Here is a 22,753-nt window from a genome sequence, read left to right as displayed (position 1 = left end):
TAGTTCAAATAAATAGAGATCTCACAGCATTATCACTGGCCTACTGTTGATCTCTTTCATGCACTCATGACTGACGTCTGAAATTCAGAAAAAGCAACATGAATGTCAACGACTGAATGTACTCAACTGAATATGAGGACCCGCCTAGAAAGATCCACAAATGTGAACCCAAGGCAACATCTCCATTTCTCCTAAAGTACTGGCTTTATCAACCTGAATTCACACGGCATCAGAAAGTTGTAAAGGAATAAATACAAAATTAAAAAGACATCTTCATTAGCAAAGAAATGGCAACTCATAGAACTCATACACTTTGCAACTTATTTGGATTATACTGTTTTACATAGTAACTTGTTTGTGTACACCAATACATTCAGCTTTATAATTTTGTCTTAATGTGTGAAAATGAACGGTCACATTTCTCTGAGCAATATTCATTTACATACCCATATTTTAATCTCCTTCACAATATTAATTTAGACTGTCATATTTTAATCTCTCTTGTTACTCCCTGGCTCCTTTCTAATTACAAAACTGTCCCTCTCTTTCCAAATGTAACAATGAATTATTATTAGGCATTTTCATCTTGGTTCAGTAGAAATAAATTTTCTTCTTTAATGTATTTCTTTGTAAGAGCAATGATGATTTATCCATCAGACAGGATAGGCATTTGTATGCAGAGCTTTTCAATGGCTCTAATAACAAAGATTTTTCTTTTCACTTTCTACTAACAAGGAGAAATCACCTGGACTGTGCTGTTTCTAAGCATTTCCCATTTAAGTTGCATTGAGAAAAAACAAGCATCAGACATACAAAAGCATTATGAGGCTGTAGCGTTGTGCGTTCTGGAAACTCATAAGGAAAATCAGAAACTAAAATACTTTATGATAAAGTATTGAGATTAATTTTGGAAAGAATGGTGGAGGGTAAGGGGGAATGGTGCTCCGAGAAAAACCAAGCGAAGAACTGCAGGATATCTGTGTCAGTCCAAGTGTAGAAAATGCCTTGAATTCCCAATTAGCTTAGCAAACAGAGCATGTCGCTAGGACAACAGATTGACTGAATGTCAGCTGGAAAATTATTCCCATAGTGAGTGATTTTGAGACCAACAAGGAAGAACAGAGAAGTCTGCAGGAAAACACTCCTAACCAAAAAAGGTGAGGAAAAGAAAATTGTGAGTCCAGACAAAGATCTGTATGGTTTCAGAACCAGAGGAAATACTAGTGCATTTGAACCCGTTAAAGCATTGAAGCGGAAATTTTATTTTACTAGTTCTTCCTCTTACAAGCTGGATAGTATTCCTTAAAACAAAGGCCCTCTCAGCGGCTTAGCTCCCCGTTCTCACCAAGGATACACAGTAAATCTGCTTAGCGTTTACCTAATGCTAAAAGCATACTTACTCCCAATCAGGAACGTGTGATCTTCAAGCACCAGATTGAAGAACAGTGGCATTTTATTTTGCATCTGATGTATTATATTGTTAGAAGGTCACATTATTCTCTTGATAGCATTCTACTTCATGCAGAACTCCAAAGATAAACGGAGAGATTAATACACTTCAAAGACCAAGATCTTCAGCAAACATATCCACAACAGGGACATTACTACCAATTACAAGAGGAGTATACTCATTATACTAGGGGTAGGATAAATATCCCTCTTTATATAGGGTTTTAAAAGGCTCAGAAATCTTATTTTATCTTCTCATTTCCCTTACAAAGAAGAATGTAAGGCCTAGAATAAAAAAAAATATTGGTCTTGATCTTTGCCCACTGAGGGTGAGCCTCAATGAATTCTCAGCGAAAACCATAATGAGTTCTGCTGACGCAGATGTGCTGTAAGTCAAACTTTCTCTGCTTATGAATTTCCTCATAACAGCCTTCTCCTAGCTGACACGATGTCTATAGGGCAGAACACTAACAGAACAGTATCATCCTTTTATATAGGTTATTTTACATATCTTCCCACAAATTGTAACAGATGAAAAGTATTTAATTTTGCCATCTGCAACCAAATCAACCAATTTGATCTAAAGCTTGCCCAGGTTAGGGAAAAGGCTTTAATCAGGCTTTGACTCACTTTCTAAATGTGGCTGAGATATTTTATAGCTATTTCCAGAAACCAAACCTTCACTATAAATCAGCACAGCATATTACCTGCTCAGCTTCATTCATGCACATGTGTGTGCACATTCCTTGGCTTGTTAATAAAAGCTATTCTGCCTTATTATAAAAGCTAAATTCGCATTTTCTTCTCCGAATCTTTTCATAAATAGGCTAAGAGCATAAGAAAACATCTTCCGCTTATTTTATTCTCTTCCCATCGTTAACTAATGGAACAAATATATTATCATACTTAAAATACACTCTGAAGCTGTGATTTTAATATACTTTATTGAAAAAGTACACAGTTTTAAATTGTTTTCAATGGGACAAAGCAATGGTCATCTCTATCTACCAAGTCCTTTTTTGATGAATCATGACTACCATATGCCAAATTCACATCTGCATGACTTGCAAAGTAAAAAGATAAATCTTTTTTCAACGTATCTTTAAGAATTTATATCACCAACAGTTTAAAATCATGAAATGCTGATGCTCTGACTATATTTCATGTCCTCTATGTTGCACTGTTTCCCAGATCAGAGTTTATCCATGTATTAGCATGCCAATCGAACACATCAGTCAATGTCACCTTGAGAAAATCGTCAATAGCAGAGGAAGAAGAACAAGAAGAGGTTTAGCACTGAGGCCTGAGACACCGCCACATTCTCTTGCATTTTCCTAAAGAAAAACAAAGGAAAATAAATACAAGCCATTACACTCAATTATGATATATGATTATTTACTGAACTACATAGGCAGAAGAGGATTGGTGCAAACAACAAAACCCACGAACTAAACACACTCAGGAAGTAATACAGGTACACATTTTCATTTGAACAAGTTTAGATTGTAGACTGAAAGTGAGCATGATCAACAAGCATTACACGATCCCTCCATGCCATTATTTTAGGTCTCATTCTACACTGCATTACACCAACGAAGGCAGGTTACTCCAGAGTAAAACGGACGTCTGTGAACATATGCTGTACAAGCCACTATAATCACATCCCAGTCTCTATCAGATCTCCTTGGCACTATACAAATAAGAGTACTATGCAGAACATGGAGTAGTAAATATGTGTAGTGATCCCTCCCAAGCAATACTATGTGTAAACATGATGACTATACCGTGCCAGTTGAGATACTGAAGGTAGTTACTGAAAAAAACATTAACAGCACAAAGTTCCCAACCATCTTCTAATGGGGAATCTTGTGGCCAGCGCCTGAGCCAGCGTAAGTTCTCAGATATTCCTGGCTGCCAGTCTGTGCCGACGTCCTACCACGTTCTCTTATATGATACAAAACAGCCTACAAAATCAGCAAGTCAAGACATTGTCTACAGGAGTACTAAAAAGATTTGCAGCACTTACAGTGTCACTCACTTCCCCTACTACTGTGTTCGGAGTGTTCAGAGTATTTCCTGATGTTTCATCTTAGAAGGTAGTTTTTCTGTTTGTGGTTTTTTTTTTTTTTTTAAAGAAATAAAACATCTACCAAAGTCTAAAAGAAAGGAAAAGTTGGTAGAAACTTACTTCAGGGTGAAATCCATGACAAGATTCTGGGCGTCTTCTTATCTTCTGAGATTTTAAACGTTCACATTTAAGGGATTCATTATGTACAAGGTAGTTAAGGAGAGATCTTCTGAGCATTGCGTTTTAATGTCCTCAGTTTATGTGAGTGTTTTGAAATGAACATAGTGAAAATCTTTCAGCTCCTTCCTTCCTCTCCATCAGAAACCCAAGGTGATATGTATGGTCAACACAAGAAAAAGAAGGTAATTCTAGTGCTTTCTCCTCAGTGATCCGTAGTTTAGAAAGCATCATTTGCACTTACACTGCTAACCTGTCTTTCCATAGTAAGTCTGCAATAAAAGCACACTGCGGGCTACTTTTCATAAATTCCAACTTATGTGAGAAAACAAATCCTGAACTACAGAACAGCACAAAATAAAAAGTTGGGCAACTAAAACTATTTACTTTGCTACGTTTTTATGTTTTTGGAAAGCAGGATTCTGAAACATTTTCAGTACTCTAGTCCAACCCTAAAATAAGGAGATATCTATATTTTAAGGAGTTTTAGAAGTTCCAATATCAGGAGCTCCATTCTAATAAGGAAATTACATACTTGGCCAAAGATGGCCATGACCTTATGATACTTAAAGACACACGTAAATGCGTTTGCTTAATTTGCATTGGCTGTTCAAAAAAAAAAAAGTGAATTCTCTTTGAAAATAAGAAAGAATGCATTCTCAGCTGGCTTAATTTCAAACAGCCCCAGCACTTTAAAATGGATAATGATGTGTTCTTAAGTCATGGAATGCAAGTTTTACATAACAAGGAATTTTTCAGTATTTGCATCTTGAATCTCTTTCTGACAACTTTGCGAATGAAAGGATATACCTTATTTCTATAGGTGCCATGGTAATTGGTGGGACAGAATCACAGAAGCATTCATTATCTACTACCACCATGAAGAGATTGCTGCTTGGGATTTGTTGGATAACAAAAGACCTGCAAATTAGAAAGAAATCAATTAATGGTGACATTATCTGTACTTCTGAGCAAAGGTTTTGTCAGTTTTTTGAACTTGTCAACACCACCTGTATTATAGTCACAAATATCATTGACTTTATATATCGTCCTATATCTCCACACCTTGTAGAAGCAGAGGGCCTTAGGCAATGCTTCTCTCAGTTCACAGAATATGGTTGTCCACTTTGAGATGTACACGACGCTGAATGCTACACAGGTGAAGCAGAACAGATAGGCTTATACTGCTGATACGTTAATGCGGAGACTGGGACACAAGTGAATTACCAAGGAGTTTATCATCAGATTTCTCTTTTTCAGATTTCAATACTGAATCTCTGCTCTGTTATGAATACCTAGCTATGTATTTACGATCTGGAATTTTTAAGTACACATGAAACCGATCTGCAAAAAGAACGAGGGTTCTTCTGCAGCCACATAGCGATAACTCACAGTCCCAGACTTCAGCCTCTACAATCACGTTATGGCCTTGATTCACTCTGGGTCTTGCTTGAAGCAACGTGAACTACTGAGAAAGATCTCAGCTTTCATCTGGCCTCTTGCGAGGCAGTTTATTACTGAGCCAACAAAACAGATATTAAGAAGCCTCAAACTCTTCCTAAGTGAGGAGACTGATTTTAGAATGATGATGACTATATGGTACAAATATGGTGATAACTCACACCACGTTCAAATTAAGACAAAGTAGGCAACTCAAAAGGGGAGTGAGAAAGAAAGATATTGTTTGTAAGAAGGAAAGCACCCAGGGGAGACCAGGGAAGGGTCCTGCGGGCACTGTGCAATGATCCACACCGTTACAATGAGCTGAACTCTTCAGCACGTAGCAAAGAGAACGGGGAGGAGCAGAGCCAAATGGGCACTGTTTAGCCTTTTCTTTGAGATTCAGGGCACAATACAAAAAGGCTTTAAGGCTCAGACCCAATTCTTGACAAATTTTTAAAACAATTTGTCAGAATTTATATATCGTATCAACAGAATATCTGCCATATCGAATATCATTGAAATCTGGCAATTCCAGGAATTAGGTGTTTTTCAGTGTGGTATGCTGGTAAATGTACAGAATGTTAAGTGAGGGTTTGAGCACCAAGATGATGTGGAGAGAAACATATTTTTCCTCAGAAATCTTTTTTTAAAATACATATTGTCTTACTAAAATAACTCCCTGCTTTTTCCAAAGATCACAGAAGCTGAAATAGCAGGGGGGGCAGGGAATATTCAAACCTAGCTTCAGAAAAAAAAAAATTTGGAAAACTTACTATAAAAATGTTGCCAACGGAAAGATTAAACACTTTTCAGTATTTTTTAAACTTACTGAACCTCCATTAAAATTACACTTAGAGTGATCTGCAATATGTTAGCTTTATGTTTATACATGAAATATACATTTATGGCATAATGTAAAAGGCTGAACTTTATAAATGTACCTACCAAACAGCTGGAGCATGTAGCAAGACTGACATCATTGTAATGGAGCATCTGTGGCTTTGTGGATTTGTGTGTGGGAGAAATGGGGCCAATAAAAGGAAAGGAGGGAAAATCTTTAACAGACAATAACACCAAAATTGTACTGCATGAATTTCTCAAAACAGTTATGAATAAATCAAACCCTAAAGGACAGGAAAAAAAATACTAATTTTAATCCCAGAAATTGGCACAATTTGGGTTTTGTGCAGTCTGAAACTTGTATTTATTGCATCTTTAAAACTAGCTCAGAAAAGGACCTGAAGGACATGAAGTGTTGGAACTATGAGCTGGATGCCAAATGATTCATTTCTCTTGTTGATGAGATGGGAGTAATCACTCTTGTGTTGTAGCCACGGTGTGCCTGACACCAAGCCCTCTTGTGATAGCCCCTTTTTGTGGCCCCCGGGGGAATACTGAAGCCTGTGAGAAGGCATCTCCCGTACAGCCGGGCTTAAAGGTGCCGTTTCATGGAAGGTGGGCACGTTTCCCATTTCGTTTCTCTTTCACCCGCTTCTCTGGGGTGGCCTAAGGGCTGCACAGGATAAGCTATTGCTTCCCCAAAGAAGGGGGGGTAGGGGTGGGGAGTAAAAAAAAAATTGGGAGCTTTTCCTATCACTTCACATAGCTGGAATGAAAAAAGAACACTTTCACCTAGAAGAAAGTTTCCACTACAGAACTATGATGTTGAGCAAATTACTGTATGGCTTCTCTGACAAAATAGTCAAAAACTACAAAGGTTTATAGGAATTGATACAGAAGATTTTGCTAGACCTGGTAATTTGGGGAATGCAGTATGTGCATGGGTTGATGGAAATTATGAATTTAAGGAAGTGCAAAGAGCAATGTATTAGTTAAAGTAAAAAAAACTTTCCTACTTTAGGAATATGATAGGTAATAACTAATTACACCAGTTCAGGTTACCAAGCAGTGAATATTCTTAAAAATCTACAGTCTGTTTATCTGTTACAGATGTTTGTGAAGTGTCTAACCTTATGGTGACTGCCACAGAACATGTCACTGTCATCTAAAGAGCCATAAAAAGATGAAACCTTTGGCTCACCGCATCATTCTTTCCCATAGTGCATAATAATATCTTAACTAATATCTTGCAAAGTGGAACAACTAGCTTCTCATCCACCATACAAGAGGTAAATTAAAAAGAGAATGCTATCTTCCCCAAGCAGAAAATGAATGTTTTCCCTTTCACAATTCTCCAACATAATCTTGAAATGAAGTTGTAAAGCCAAGTGCGTGTCCTCACCAGTCATCGACTTGCGAGGTCACAGGCCAAGGATTAACCTCTCCACAAGTGAAGACGGAGGATTGAAGACAAGAGATTGAGCTGAGCAAATTAATTAAGGGCAAAAAGATTTTATGTCCAGTTTAGCTTTCTTTTCTATTAATAGAATGTGCACAAGCCAATTATACTTATTTCAGCTGCTGTAATTTAAGATCATTTCGCAGTCATGAGGTATTCTTGCCCTCGCTAGATCAATGGCAAAGAAGTTTCTGCCAGTCATAGCCACTGCGGTGGCTCTGTGACTATTCCGACAGTTCACAGGCACTGCCTCCGTGCCCAAGCTGGATAAAGCATACATTCATCCCAGCAGCAGGTCTTCAGGTTGAGTTCAGCTTTCAGTTCCCATGGTGACCCGCACATGCGGCCGAGATGCATTTTCAGTGAATGTTCATGCCAGTAAGTGTCAGGAACTGAACATTCACAGAAAACAAAAGGTGCATAAACACAGAATTTCAAATTCTGAAATTCTTTCAAATGCTGAAATATTCCACCAAAATGTTTCATTGCGTGCGCCGAGATTCAGTTGCAAAGGAGAAGAACCTCTAGCAAAACAGCTTCCAGGACTGCCGTGGGAAATAAAGTTGCTGACAAAGTAACGAAAATGGTCTTGTCTTTTGAGTGAGCCCCACCGTGAGTCCCCAAGGTTGGTGTTACAGTGAGCATTTCTGAACGCCTGCTGGCTTAGGCTGTCGCCTGTGTCACTGGCGATAGGGCAGAAGTGCCAGGGACAGAGCAAGGATTTTTACTGAACTTTATTGCTGGTTTATCAAAAGAAAGTCTATGTTTAGTAGCCTATGTTTAATATTCATGGAGAATGTTTCATGTTTAAAGGGAAAGCTCTTTTCGTGTTAAGCAATGTAAGTCTTTTGGTTTGAACCCTTTTCCTTTACACCAGTATCACCACCACCATTTGACAGTGACAGCACAGAAAAAGACTTGCATGTGTCTTCATCTATAAAATGGAATAAAATGTTGGGGTTCCTGTTATGTTGAAGCCACATTGAGTCAATAAGAGCCTTATTAATAATTTCTCCTCCATCTTTTACCCACTGAGGAACTAGTTTGCTTATTTGATGTGCAGGTTCAGAGGCTTAAAACAGACCTGAACACAAACTGCTTCTTCCCTTTGCGGGGAAGGTGAGGAAGGGAGAAATTCAATACTTGAACGGGGTAGAGCGAGAAGGATGAAGAAAATCTAGTCATGCCAAACTATTTTGTTAATGAAGAAAAAATAAGAACACAGAGTAAATCTGCAAGAAAGTCTGTATTTGGAGTCAGAGCATTACACAACACTTTTCTCATGTTGCACAGGCTTTATCTCTTTCTTTCTAACCTATTTCTTTATTGGCCCATGTAAAAACATCTGCAAATTGACTTGGAAAAAAAAAACAGCTTCATGTTTTACTTGGAAATAGTGAATATTTGCTCAAAAATGCAAGTATTTATTAATCTGTTCCTTGAAAATTAATTTTTCGTTGTGGAATGAAACAGTAAAAGACTTGGAATTCAACTACTGCTGCATTCATAATTATATTTGCTAAAGTTGTGCTTACGAAGGCATGATAAGAAAGCACACTTTTAACGCATGTCTGGTGGCTAAATGGCTCTTCCCACAGAGAACCAGTTCTTTCTAATTTCTTAAGATAGCCTAGAATTTGGAAAGCCTCATAATAGGACTGTAATACAAATCTTGGAGGGCAGTCACGCCAGCTGCCTTTATGCATGTCACTCAGGTTCCTGCATGGGAAGGTAATCATCTCCCGCTCTGACCAGCGAACATGCAGAGACACAGACTGCTCCAGGGTAATTCAGAGCAGGCGCTTGGCTTCGGTGGCCGAACCGTCCTCTGCAGGAGGGTCTTTAACGGCCGAGTCGTGATCCTGCAGAGAAATGCATCCTGACCGGGGGGAAACGTGACGCCTAAAGCCAAGTGCAGACTACACCACCTGTTCTAAAAGAGCCAGCAAACTACCTTCAAACCTGGTTTTTTTTCCAGTTTGAATCTCTTCCTTTTGCTTGTATATATAAAAAAGTATTCATACAGTTATAATATATCTTATATTGTTATCATAATAGTTTTTTCCACAGACTATGTTTAAAAAAACCCACCCATAAACCCAACCTAATTCCAAAAATGTCAGCTCTTTTTCTTATTGTAAGAATTATTTTCTCCTGTAAGGAGGAATAATTAGAAGACAGACTCAGGGCAGCAGAGGGGTACGGACTGAGCCCTTGCTGCGCTGCCCTCTTTCCACCCCGCGTGCTTCTTTCTCCTCCTTTCCTCTTCCAGCCTCTCCAGCTCTGGGGTGGCAAAGGATCAGGAAGGCAGCTGGGAGAGGGACAAACCTCCCTGGGAAGGAGGGAGCTGTTCCATGACGGGGGAAAGGCAGGGACGATAGGACAAACCGTGTCAGTCCCTGTGGGAGAGGGACAGAGGAAAGAAGGTTACGGGTTGCTGCAGCGGGTGGCTTTGTTGCGGGCCCTCTGCAGTCTGTCCCTTAGGGGTTTCAGAGCTTCTCCCCCATTGATGAAAACGGGGACAGCAGCAGCAAGGCAGAGCTAGACCCTGTGTTCTTCCTGGCTGCTGTAGTCATGAGGCTGCTGCATCTCCTGAAGTAAGAAGACCAGTTGACTGGCCAACTTGAAGATCCCACCCTTCTGTCAGTCACTTATTTCCTTGCTTAATGCAGGTCCTTGCTTCACTACAACTACCCGAATCATAAGGTGCAAAATCTGTATGGGCTAGGCTTAACATCTTGTCTCTGAAATGCTGCTGGCGTCAACTCTCCTTTCCTTTCCTAACATAGCTGGATCCATAACAGGCAAAGCTAAGGTAATTCGATTTCAAACATGCAAGAGATGTGTCTCGTCCAGCTAAGCAAACTTAACCTTTAAGTTGTTTACTCTGTACTATTTGACTATAACATCTGCTATTAAAGGAAATCAATATTACTGTTAAACAGCTTAGCCTCTGTATTTCCATGCAGGAGAGAGAATCCATTTCCTTCTTCACTGATGTGAAGTTTTGGACAGGGTATAAACCCAACACAGACCTGAGGCTTCCCTACTAATAAGCAGCCACTTACCTGGCCCCAGGCACACCCAGTCTGAAGGAAACGTGCTCAATGCGGCGTATTTCGTATGGGACTGAGGGTGGGCCAGACGGCTGCAGAGAGGACACAGTCATACCGGACTGTTCAGACCGAGGACCCCAAACACCATCGTTTATTGCTCACTTGCACTGAACTATTTTCCTCCTCCTGGCTTACAACCATGCTGCCATTAGCTGGTGGCCGGTGACACCGCTATGTGCCTTGTTTCAAAAACAAAGAATGGTAATAAACCTCCTCATAGCATTCAGAAATCCCCCATTTTCAGATCCATTTTCCCCTTCTTTCTTCGGACAGTCGCAAAGGTTACGGAGTGTTCGAGGGAACAAAATGACTGACAAGCAGCACGGCACTCTGACCACACTTGGAGGATAAGCCTACGCTTGAGGAACCAAAGAATTTAGAGAAAATATCTTCCCATTATCCTGCAGAATGGAAGGTATGTCTTTGTAATTTGAGGATTATTTGAGCACAGCACCAACATTAAAAGCAATTCAACTTGTTTTAAAAACAATGCTGCATGTTTCTAGTTAAAACTTAATTCTTGTGCTTTGTTTTAAAACCCGCTTGTTCGTAAGAAAGGCTCCTGATCTATGTGGTGTATTTTACAAACAATATACATTTCTTCAATTTTACAAAAATATGCGGCTATTATATCTGTGCTCATGACAGCAGATGCTACGCAATACAGTGGTCACAATAAACACATGGCTTAGGCGGGATATTAATCCTATAAACATTTAAATGGCTGTTCAGATTCATCTTTAATTTCATGTTCAGGAGCTTTAACAGCCTGATACAAGGCGAAAAAAAAATTCATATGTGTATTTTTCATTTGTTTCTGTAATGACCGTAGGAAGACTTTAATACTATTATTTAATGTTACAGTGATGACTGGGGGACTTACATTCAAATTATGACTAGAATAACGTCTCATTTTTGTGTTAGCATATGTCACTCCTGCACATACATAATCATGTCAACCATTTCTAGGAGGCAATAGAAAAGATCTTTTAGGTACCCGTTGTTTTGCCCATGCAGATTAGTTCCATGCCTACAAAGCATGGAAGAATTTCACTGTGAGTGGTTTGAACTGAAATAAACTGAGGGCAATATTTTCAAATTGGCAACCTAAACACACGCACAAAGACGTGAAAAAGTACTCTGAATTGCCACGGTACTCAGCTCCGATAGCCCCCACTGGGCGCTCCGACGCTTGAGCATCTCTGTAAATTCAGCCATTTCTTTCCAGCCTTTCAGTGCATTTTTTGAGTGCAAACCTGCATTAATGAAGTTTGAGTATTTTGGATTAAGATTAGTCGTTACTTTGGGATTACATTTTGTATCTGTCAAATTTGATCTTTCCTCTTTTTTTAGAGAAAGAAAAAACGTACCGGCACCAGGGTACAGTAAATGGAAAATATTGTGCACTCTGCACTCAAATATGTGTTACTCACATAACTGTTGGTTGCAAACGCTCAACCCTAATGGTCTGGAACAAACTTTAAGCATTCAACTGAAATGCAGATATCCGCTGTGCTGTTTCCCAGCTCCTATTATGTGCTTTCCAGGCTGCTGGCTGCATTTCCAACCCACATTTCTCTCACTTATCACATTTTTTAAATGAATGAATGAAATGTTTATATCACAGTCAAATTGGGCTACTTGGGTTTTTTTCAAATAAATGATGATAGAGAATGGAATATCCTTAATGCAATTTATAAAAATAACATATATGCCAATAACAACATTTCCGAGAGCTGGAGCAGTTAAAGTATATGAAAAAAAGTAGCCAGTGGTTCTTGCATATAAAGACAGACAGATAAACTCTCAGCCTCAGGCCTGTAACCTGACCGCGTGCTAGCAAAATATCGCTACCACGTATAGCCGACTGCAGCACAATTTGGCATCAGTATAAACATACCTACTCGAAGCAAAGTTTAGAATGAAGGGTACCATCCTCATCATTCCTGTGTCTGCTGAAGGCTTGCAGCCCCGCAGAGCTGTGGCGTGGTCGGCAGCCACGTTGTTCAGATAGGAAACCCCAGAAGTGCCTTTCCTCTTTCATTATCAATCATGGGATGCTTTCGCAAATAACTGGTGCTCAGATAAGAGCACCTTACCAACTGCACAGTAGAAATGTTACATACATCCAAAAGCTGTGAGTATACAAAATTTAGGATGAAAAAAAGTAGTTTGTGTAATGAGGAATTTGACAATGCTCCTAAGCTTTCTAGTCCAGCCGCCCACCCTTATGAGGACGTAAGATAATGAAGAGTTTCAGATCACTAGGTTTAAAATGGACTGCAAAATTTTTGCAAATAAACCAAGCTCAGAAATCCCACAAACTTTAAATATGAGTCACGGTTCATACCCTTAAACAAGCCTGAGCTCACTTCTGAGAGCGTGGCATAACTGGGTCTCCACAGGCAGCGTGGGTACCCGATTCTACGATAAACTGCTCACAACGAACAACAGAGGAGATACAATAATCAGCACAAAGCAAATCATATCCGAGGTCTCTTAACACTTGGACTTTGGTTTTTGACAGTGGCACCTGGTTAGCAGGAAGACGACAGGGAGGTCAGAGAAGCTCTCCAGACTGGAAGAGGTAGTTCTGCTGCAGCAGGTTAGCCAGCACGTGTTTTTAGCAGAGGTTTTTTAGCCCTACTTAAGTAGCTGTGGTATGTATTGAGAGAGATCTCAGACAATGTTTTTAAAATATTAGATGATGTCTAAGCTAGATAGCTAGATTCTAAATATAATTAAAACATTAAAAAGCCAGTTGATTTCCTCTGATTTAGGAAGGCTCGCAAGTATCACATGACTTTGTAAAAGTAACTTTTGAATCTCATGAATTGGTAACTACTCTTTTCCACAGATTTAGGTCTAGTCTACTCTACAAAGACGATATGGCTCTAGCAAAGAGCTGTGCAATGCAAACTGAAGTATAAAAACCAGGGATGATCAGGAGATTCCCGTCAAAAGTGTGATTAATCCTAGAACCAAAGTGCTCACTGGATGTGCCCACAGTGTGCTTTGCAAGGATGCTGTTAATTTATTTCTGTAAATATAAACTTTAGCAAGGATTGAGAAGGCCACATCTGAAAGAATTAAGTACACTGCACCTCATCTTCTCCATAGCTAGTTAACACGCTATAATATTTTAGGTAATATATAAATGCTCCCTGCATGGCACTCAAATCTTAAGATTCATGTTGCTTTTCCAAGTTAAAGGCTATTAAATATCTATTAAGCTGTCAAATCCTTTATAAAGAGAAGTGCTAAATGTACAGATGCCTAAGTCATCTTTGCATTGTTTTTCATAATCAGACTATAATATAATATGAATATGTTATAAAGTGAAATTAATCTCCTAGTGTTAGCAATTCTTCACAAGTGTGCCCGGCTTTAAAAATTCACTGCAACGTTTTTCAATTTTAATAACTTTTCCTATTCCAAGCCATCTTTGATATATATATTACTACTCTGCTCAATACATTATGGCATTCACACAACTTTTTAAATCTCCTGTCATTACAAAGCATCCTTTCATTACAGCAGCTACTATCTATCATTTGGTCAATATTTATTACTGCTTATTTAAAATACAAAATTATGTGAACTTTTAAGTAGTGGTAATATTTACATTTTATAGCACTACTGAGTTTAATGATGAACAGCGAATGGGTGGAGCTCATGCCCCTCCCATGTAGAAGTTTTACATTTAAACTTCTCAAGCAGCTCAGCTCTAGGCTGACTTGGAAGACGTAAGTAGGGAAGTGGGGAGTTAAGAGAGAGAGCACATCTCGTCCTGCTTGTCAGAAAAAAACCTACAGTGAAACTAATGGCAACATTACCAGACCGAATTGCTAGGAAGCTGACCCATGCATCTCCAAGATTTCACAGTACTTAAAGACAGCCCATGTGGTCAGTACTATGAAGTCTGCTAATGACAAAGTTGCACACATCTGCAAGAAAAGACCACTGCACATTTCCTCATCCTTCTCTTCCTACTATAGAGTCCCCCTCTCATTCAGTATATATTCCGTGGCATTAAAAATGCCCTTGGAAAAAGACTAGCATGGTCAGATTTTTTTTTATATTAAATATACTTTTTCTCCTTTCATCCATCGTGATTCTTCCATTCTCTAGCTTTTTTATGACAATTACAATGCCAAGCAAGTTGAGAGAGAGAATCTGAATACAGATTTGCACAGTTTTGTCAACTAAATAAACAAACTCCAAGGTTTTGGTTTTTTTGGGGAGCGCTCTGACATAGAAACTGAGAATAAGAATGAAAGACTATTTTCAATGTAAGGTGGCTTTCTGTGTATAAGCAGCTATGATACTCCTGAATTCAACAAGCACACTAAAAAAGTTCTGAAACAAAAAAGGAATATTGAAAATCTTTGTCTATTTAAAAACAAAAACACTAAGCAAACAAAAAATCCCTTGAAAACTGCCCAAAGGATTGTTAACCCAATGACTGGCAGGCACAGACCTGCCTGGTAACTTATAGAAGTTCTGCCCTATTATTTCATATACCTATTTTCTTAAATGAAAATAGTAATTTACTGTGTTTCCTGAACTGGTGATTCAAAATATACATTATCAAAGGGTAGAGTTAAATTACCCATACAGTGACTTTAAATTGCACCTGCATGACAAACATTATAATCACTGTTGCCTTTGGAGTGAAGAGGAAATTACTCAGCATACAATTGGAGATGTGTGGGTAACACACAATATAGGATTTTAAACTAAGTTTAAAGGCCTTTAATAAACAATTCGAGCAGTTTAAGTTGCATAATTTGATCCTTTTTACAAGGAAAGAACAGGAAAAAAAAATCTTTTGGGATCTTCTAGAGTTTTGGGGTTTTGGCTACCGTAAGTTTCTACCACTACTGCTGTTGCCACAAATACAAAGACTTTTTAACACTGATGAGTATTCTGCAAGTCTGGAAGATCTGCTTTTCAAAACAGAGGTGCAGGATGACTCTGTAGATGTAGGATGACTAAGATTTTGATTCTTGAGACTTCTACAATTAACTACCGAGGTATGCAAAATACTGAGCTTCCCTTGAAGATACTCCTTGACTCCCACGCACATCTACGCAAGCTCTCGGAGGCCGAGATCTGCTCAACATTGCCCAGATCAGCAGTAGCCAGTTTGCCTACAGCACAACTGTGCCTCAGCATGGGCACAGGTCGAAACCACTTCTGTGCATGGTATCACGTGTACTTGGCATGGCTGCTGAAAAAGCAAGCATGTAAAAACATACAGTGTAAACAAAATATGGTGAAATATAGAGAACATTTGGTTTTCTTCAGGGTCCTATAAGATGGACACAGTAAAATGAATACAACCCAGAATGTCTTCTAGTAGACTGACTATGCTGCCCAAACTACTCCAGGAAATCTACAGGGATATTCTGATGTACGTAGATAGAGCTCCAAATGAGAAGAAATTGGCCCTTGATACTTTGCTTGTTTTATGTGGGAAGCTGATTTGTTTAGAAGTAAACTAACTGCATCTGAAAAGGCGAATGATTATTTATTTCATGGGAAATTGAACTGCGTATTTATTTACACATTTTAAACACGATCAAGTACAGCAGTTTGGCAAGCTTCTACTGAGAAAGAAATGCAGAAATATTTTAGCAAATGGTGGTATGTCTCAAGATGAAGTGGTTTTTAAAAACCATTACCATTTTAATGTCTACAGATTGCGCTATTCCTGACATGAATATACTCATGCCCTGAACAATCTGAATCTAATTTGTATTGTTATTTATCTGTTACTGCCAAAGAAGCCCATTCAGTGGACAAGTCTGAAATTTGCCATTATATATCCACATGAAGGGCTCGGTGTCATTCCACTGCCATTTACCTCTTTTTATTGACAATGAGCAGCACTCAAAGCCCAGTCTATAAGAAAGCAAGAGAAGGCATTTGGTTTATTGATGATTTTCCCTGTTGAATAATTGTCTGCTTACTCACACTCCAAAGGGCCACATATGTAATACGTGGGACAGCGTTTAAGCAAATAAGTAGTTCCTATCAATTTAACAGGCAATTTACGTGTGATATACAACACAGCAAAGGGAACACTTACATTCATCTTGCATAATTAAAACACACACATAAGCCTTTCCCAGGGTTAGGATGATTGTAGCTACATACTTTCTTGCTTCCCTAGTGAAAATATGGCTTTCTCGTATTTACTTTTCTCTTCAGTTTGTGTCTTAAGACTGTGCACAAAGAATTAACTTGGAACAAAACAGTTTCTTTGGGGTTTTGGTATTGACCTTGTGGACCCATGAGTGTTGCAATTAAGAGAAGGGGGCTTTGCTCCCTGGGTCACTGGAAGTAAGGCCAGATTTTTGATCTGCATCCAAGTCCAGTATCTCATCACCCATGAACAGGAGACATTAAAAGGGCAGATTTTTAAGCATTTGACTGTGCAACTGCTGCCTGATTTGTATACCCATAGTTTCTACAGTTGAATATGCAAATTTGGCAACTATGTACTCAAATGGTTCCTCGCAACTTGGAAATTTTAAAATATATACTTAATGTATAAACAGTCAGATGAGTAAGTTGCTGTGCCTACAGAAGATCTATACCCACATTCATAGCAGCCTGAGTTAATGCTGAAATTAATGGCATTTTCCTAAATAAAGCAAAATGAAAACATCTGAATTTTCATGCAAAAATGAGATTTACAATTAGAGAAAACTTTTTTGTTTATTCTACAAACAGATGAGTGGATATACTAAAAAGATCAGGTAACTTTCTCTGGCCAAATATCGTAACAGGCATCATCCTTTCTAATTTCTAACAACAACTTTGTCTTTCTAGGCATGCTTGCCTCAGACGTTTGTAGTGCTTTTTAAGCATCAGCAATGAAACTTTGCAATGCTGAGATCACCAGAAAGCACAAACTGGTAATGTAACCAGTGAGAATAGCTGAAGACCTTTGGTTGGCATGCTTACTTGTATTAAAAACTGGCTAACACATTGGGGCAATACCTCATAAAACTGCAAGCAGCATTGAGATGCTTATTTAGCGGAAGACTTCAAATTTAATGTCTAATCAAAACCACATCTCCGAGCAGCACAACGCCTTTAAAACCCATAGCAAGTGCGTTTGGCATTAGTGTAGTTCTTACCCAACAGAAAGAATGCCAGTCAACACTGATAAAGAATAAACATTTCTCTTTGGCGATTAACTATTTCCAACACTGAAGCTGCCACAGAAAATTCAACAGTCTATCATCTGAGTTTTCAGAAGTAATGCCTTTTTTTTTTCTTGAAGTTTTTTGCTATAAAAGGGAATAGCTTACTGGAAAATATGAAAGCATTTCAGATTTTTAAAAAATCCCAGTTTTTCTGTCTTGTTGACAGCACTTAGAAAATGTGGGTTGACTTGTTTTTGATTGCTGTTTAAATAACAGATTAATTTAATAATCGTTGGATATTGAATAACAAAAAATTATGGGGTGAGACAGCCAAACCCTGACCCTAATGACATTCTTATGTTAATTCTTATTTTCTTTTAGGCTCCTGCTTTCTTAATAAAACCTATATTTTTGAAAATTGTTTTTAAACATCGCAAATTATCCCAAAGTAGCATTTATTTTTTGCTTATAGTAAGAGATAAGTTTACATATAGAGAGTGTATTTTATATGTCTGTGTACGTTTAGTGCCTGACTCAAAGTCCGCTTAAGTGTATAGGTACCCTTCCAGTGATTGATAAATCTTCAGAGATGGCTGAAAAGGTGAGCCAGCTCTTCACGAAGTAATTAGCACGTAGTCCTTTCTACTGTGTGACTTATTTATGAGGATACTTTGATATAAATCCAAGCACCCATGATTAAAAATTACGATTGGAAACGTTTATCAGAATAAGGCTGAGCTTTCCTAGCTGCAGTCGGTAACTGTTCCCCTTGCATTTCTGTCAGAGCAGTAACACCCAGGACGGGATAAGACTGAGGCTCTGACTCTCGCTGTGGGACCTTGTTGACTAGGACTGTGACTTCGTTAGCACTAACACAGGATCTGTGCTCCAAAATGTCTTATGTAAGTAACATCATAAGGTTTCAATTAACATCAGTTATCATTTTTACTTCTACTAAGAGGCTGCTTTTAGCCTCTGTTTTCAGACAGGGCTCCACAGCGGTGCCCGACGCCGTAGGAACAAAGGACAGTGACTTGCACGAGCAACCTGTGCCACAGGCTTCCTTGCAGCAGAGCGTTTGCACAACTTTTGTTTGCAAACCTGTTCATAATACACTGGCTTTTCCCAAGTCTTTCAAAGAGGTTTGCGATATTAGAGGGGGTGTATATTCAGCTGAATATTTACAAATATCTTTTTCTGTTTGTAATCAAGATTTGCAAGTGTATCTCACAAACAGATTACTATATAACACGATCCAAGGACACAGAAAATAATCCCACTGACTCAAGGGATCTGAATCAAGAGCCCAGGATGCAACAGATGCCGTGCAGATTAACCATTGAACACAGAGTCAGTTCAAGACTCGCTGCGTATAAAGTTGAGCCCTAATTTTGACTGATTGAGCCCATCGTTCTTAAATTACAAGTATTAAGCAATACACTTGCTTGTAAAAATATTTATTGGTACTGAGGCCATGAAACAGTAAACTGGGTCAGAAGATGTAGGTCTACAAAGGACTTTGGGTCAAATTCCTTAGCTGTTCTGCGGGAAAGTGTCCTGGGTTATAACAAAAATATTTGGAATCCAGTGCAGTCTGCAATCTTAGATGCAATTTGTAGATTGTTAATGACAGTGGGTAAATGGTATAACGAAGAACTTTCCCATGAGAATCTAATAGTTCTTCTGGATTATTTCTTTAGGTTTTGCCATTGCTTGTGGAGGAAAATAATGGGTGCCTTGAGATCAGTTTGTAACTTACAAGGTTTTCTTTTATTTTTTTGTTCCACTGTGGAACACAAAATGTTTTTCTATGAAAAAGATCTTAGCGCATTATTTTTGAAATACTATAATTTTCACTAAACTCAGTTTCCAACTCAGTGCTGTCCAAGTATTGCAGAATTGTGTTATTTTTGAAAGTTATTTCCTTTGACCTGAAGTCACCTAAGAAGACAGACTGAAATCTGCATTCCTTTGAGAAAACCTGGTCCTGTTAAATTAATCTTTTCATGGAGTCATGTCTGTTTGCAATATTTAAACATAAGAGATGTACGATGACTTGTTGCAGAAATTCTCAGTAATCTTCTGCTAAATGATCATGAAATAAGGCTGCTTGAATTCTACAACGCTGGCGTGAAGCAGTCACAGCAGTGTAACGTGCATTGTAGTTGATATGCCAAGTGGAAAAGCGATGGCTTGATTTTGTTGAGTTTGTACTTCGCAGGCAGTGGGACCTATTGTTGCACTTAAAGGGCTCCCTAGGATCGATTTACACAGCACTTTCTTAATTCTATCCCACAAAGCCATATAAAAATGATTATTCCTACTAGACATTAATAATTTCCTTATAATTCAAAGTTGGTCAGCAGCAAATTAAAAGCGAATATTAGCACCTGAAATACACCTGCAGCGTGCTTACTCCTATCTCCTGTTTTAAAACAATGAAGATATCGAGGAGAAAGTCTAGGAGCGAGTCCCGAAGCACACCTATTGACTTCAACTTATTTGCTAATTGCATACTGATTTAGTCTGGAAAGGGGGAGTTGTAACAATTTTTGTTTGACTTATAAATTCTTCTTGACATTTATATTGATAGACAAATTATTGCTGTAAATACTAATCTCCTTTGCCATGATTACCTCTCAGCATAAAGGAAATCCAATTAAGAGACTTACTGAAGTACAGAAATTTGCATAAACAGTAACTATGCAATTCTTCAATTACAATGTACCGTAACTACAGCAAAAACATCACTGCACATAGGCAGTGAATGCAGAGAAAAGACATTTTCAGCGTGAAGGAGGAAAGCTAGACTGAAGTCTTTCAGCCCTGTGAGGGACACGTTTGCAGCAGCAGTGGCAGCGCTGACAAGGCTACAGCACCGACATGTGAGATTTGTTACTCTTAACTCAGCTTCCCAGCACTGAAAGTTTGGAGGAGAGATTAATCCGCTCCCACTCCTTCAGCCTAACAATTCTAAGAAGGAAACCCTGTTTGGCATTCAAGTAAAACCACCAGACCTCACTGTACCACAAGGGAACTTCTCACCTATCCAGCAGGGTTTCACTCCTCTACAGGAGAGCTAACAGCACCAACCTTTTCCTATCTAAATCTTTACAGAATACGCCCTCAGAATGCTGCCTGTGTCCAGGAAAAGTCTTAAAACGTTCACTACTCCTTGAAATTTGCGTAAGCCTCTACTGGTTTTACATTTTTTGGTAGAAAATAATAGGCACTGCTTTAATTAATTTAATTAATAAAGTATCAAACTTTTAAATGACCCCTGTAATAAGAGAAACGACACCCTGACAGAAGTCATTATATCAGATAAAACATAGCAGTCTTGTATGTTCTTCAGCATAACCTTCAATAATTCAGTTTTACTGCTTTGTCACAAACAGCTGTATAAAAAAAATTGAAAGGGCTTACTTGAAACAGTCATCGCAAGCAATATTCCCCGTGGTCTCCTTTATAGTGCGTTCGGAAACAAAAGCTGGATATTCAGTATCACAGGGCTCTAGGGCTTGTTTCAACCTCTGCGCTATAGGCACAGGAAAAAATATCTTGATGTTAACGTGGGAAGAACGGCACACAAAATTCTGAACAACATGAGATGCTGTATTTCAGAGACGGAAATATTACTCAGCTTCTGCCACCCTGTGAGATTTCCTAGGCAGTGCATAACACTATTTTTTCAATTAAAAAAAAAAAGTTTATCCATGGAATGTAAATTTCTAAGACACAACTGTTAAAGCAGTTATTCATGGTTTACTTTACGTTTATGCGCAAGCTTTTATTCTTTCTCTGTAGATTCAAGATGGACTTACTGTTGTTGTGATTTCAGTGATGCTGTGCATCGCTATTATGTACGGGGGTTTACATTTATTTGATATCTAAATTGTGGCACATTTTACTGAAGCCAAAACACTTTTTCGGATTACAGCTTGGGAATCTCTGCAGAGTTTCATCAGTTAGAATAACTCTGCGGGTGAGGGACAGAAGTGTTACTTTGCCCAGAACCGATGCTTGTTATCTGCTTTCCAGAACAGTAATAATTAAGACTCCATGACACTTTTAATCTGAAGCCCTTGCAGTGCAAGCGAAAAGGAAGTGCCAAGATGTACATCTTAGAGATCGGGAAATGGAGGTACTAGGAAGCAGTGAGACCGGTTCAAGGTCAAACTACGGGACAGCAGCAACGCTGGGAACTGACGCAGCTCTTCCAACTCTCACGCTGACGTGTCTGTTGGACAACGTCTCCCCCTCCTTCCCTTTCTTTTTCCTCCGCACCCCTTCATTCTTCCTTAACACAGAGGTACACTTGCACATCAGCACAAATGTTAAGACTATCTTAAACTGATTGCTAAGTGAGAAAACAAGACAAGGTATGACAAAAATAGATTACACTAAACAGGCTCTTGGACTCGACAGATCTTCCATTCAAGATAATCTGTTTCAGCGCCAGCGATGTATCTACTGCGCAGTGCCAGGGGAACGACCCAAACTGCGTTTGCAATCACACACTAGGACGTGCATTTCTGAGCTGTTCATTATTTTTGTATATAATTAAAAAAAGTATTCCCCCAAATGCACAGGTCTCAAGGGAGGTACTAACATTGGTCAGAAAAGTTTTGTTATTTCTGAGATTTTTCACTATGGTCATGACATTTCTTACAATTTAGCATGTTTTTAAAAATTGTCTGAGTAGCTCTACTGCACCTTCTCCCCTTCTCTTCTGTTCTCCTTATCTGTTGCCAAGAATGACTGACATTTACCCCCTGCGTTTTGGGTCTACCCTTACTTGTATCAACATGTGGCTTGTGTAGCAAGGAGACTGCCAAAGATCCATGGGTCTCCTATTTCCAGCACCTCGTTGGAGTCCAGAAGATGATGGGGTTGCCCAAGGCTTACGGCATCAGTTTCTGCTCTCTCATTTACAAACGTGATTGAGATTACAAGACCTTGTGCAGAAGTATTTGTCATACTAGGGTTTGGTAAATTGGCAGGTGTGCAGGGACCCCCGAGGATCGTTGTAATATCTGAT

At 38.8% G+C, this 22,753-nt stretch overlaps 1 protein-coding gene across 1 annotated transcript in view; it reads right to left on the bottom strand.

Annotated features, from left to right (window-relative positions):
• Positions 1–2,690: 2,690 nt before the first annotated feature.
• CACNA2D3 (calcium voltage-gated channel auxiliary subunit alpha2delta 3) overlaps positions 2,691–22,753 on the bottom strand; it is a gene marked incomplete at both ends in the record, with an annotated part of 457,978 nt that continues 437,915 nt past the window's right edge. Inside the window, 4 exons of the mRNA XM_082321351.1 lie at positions 2,691–2,783; positions 3,638–3,746; positions 4,505–4,615; positions 21,139–21,250. Coding sequence (XP_082177477.1) covers positions 2,691–2,783; positions 3,638–3,746; positions 4,505–4,615; positions 21,139–21,250 — 425 coding nt within the window. The remainder of the gene's footprint in view (positions 2,784–3,637; positions 3,747–4,504; positions 4,616–21,138; positions 21,251–22,753) is intronic.

The sequence above is a fragment of the Platalea leucorodia genome (genome assembly GCF_965183815.1).
Source record: "Platalea leucorodia genome assembly, chromosome: 9".
Lineage (NCBI taxonomy): Eukaryota > Metazoa > Chordata > Aves > Pelecaniformes > Threskiornithidae > Platalea > Platalea leucorodia.
The sequence above is the reverse complement of the archived record's forward strand: the minus strand, read 5'-3'. Positions and strand labels throughout refer to the sequence as shown.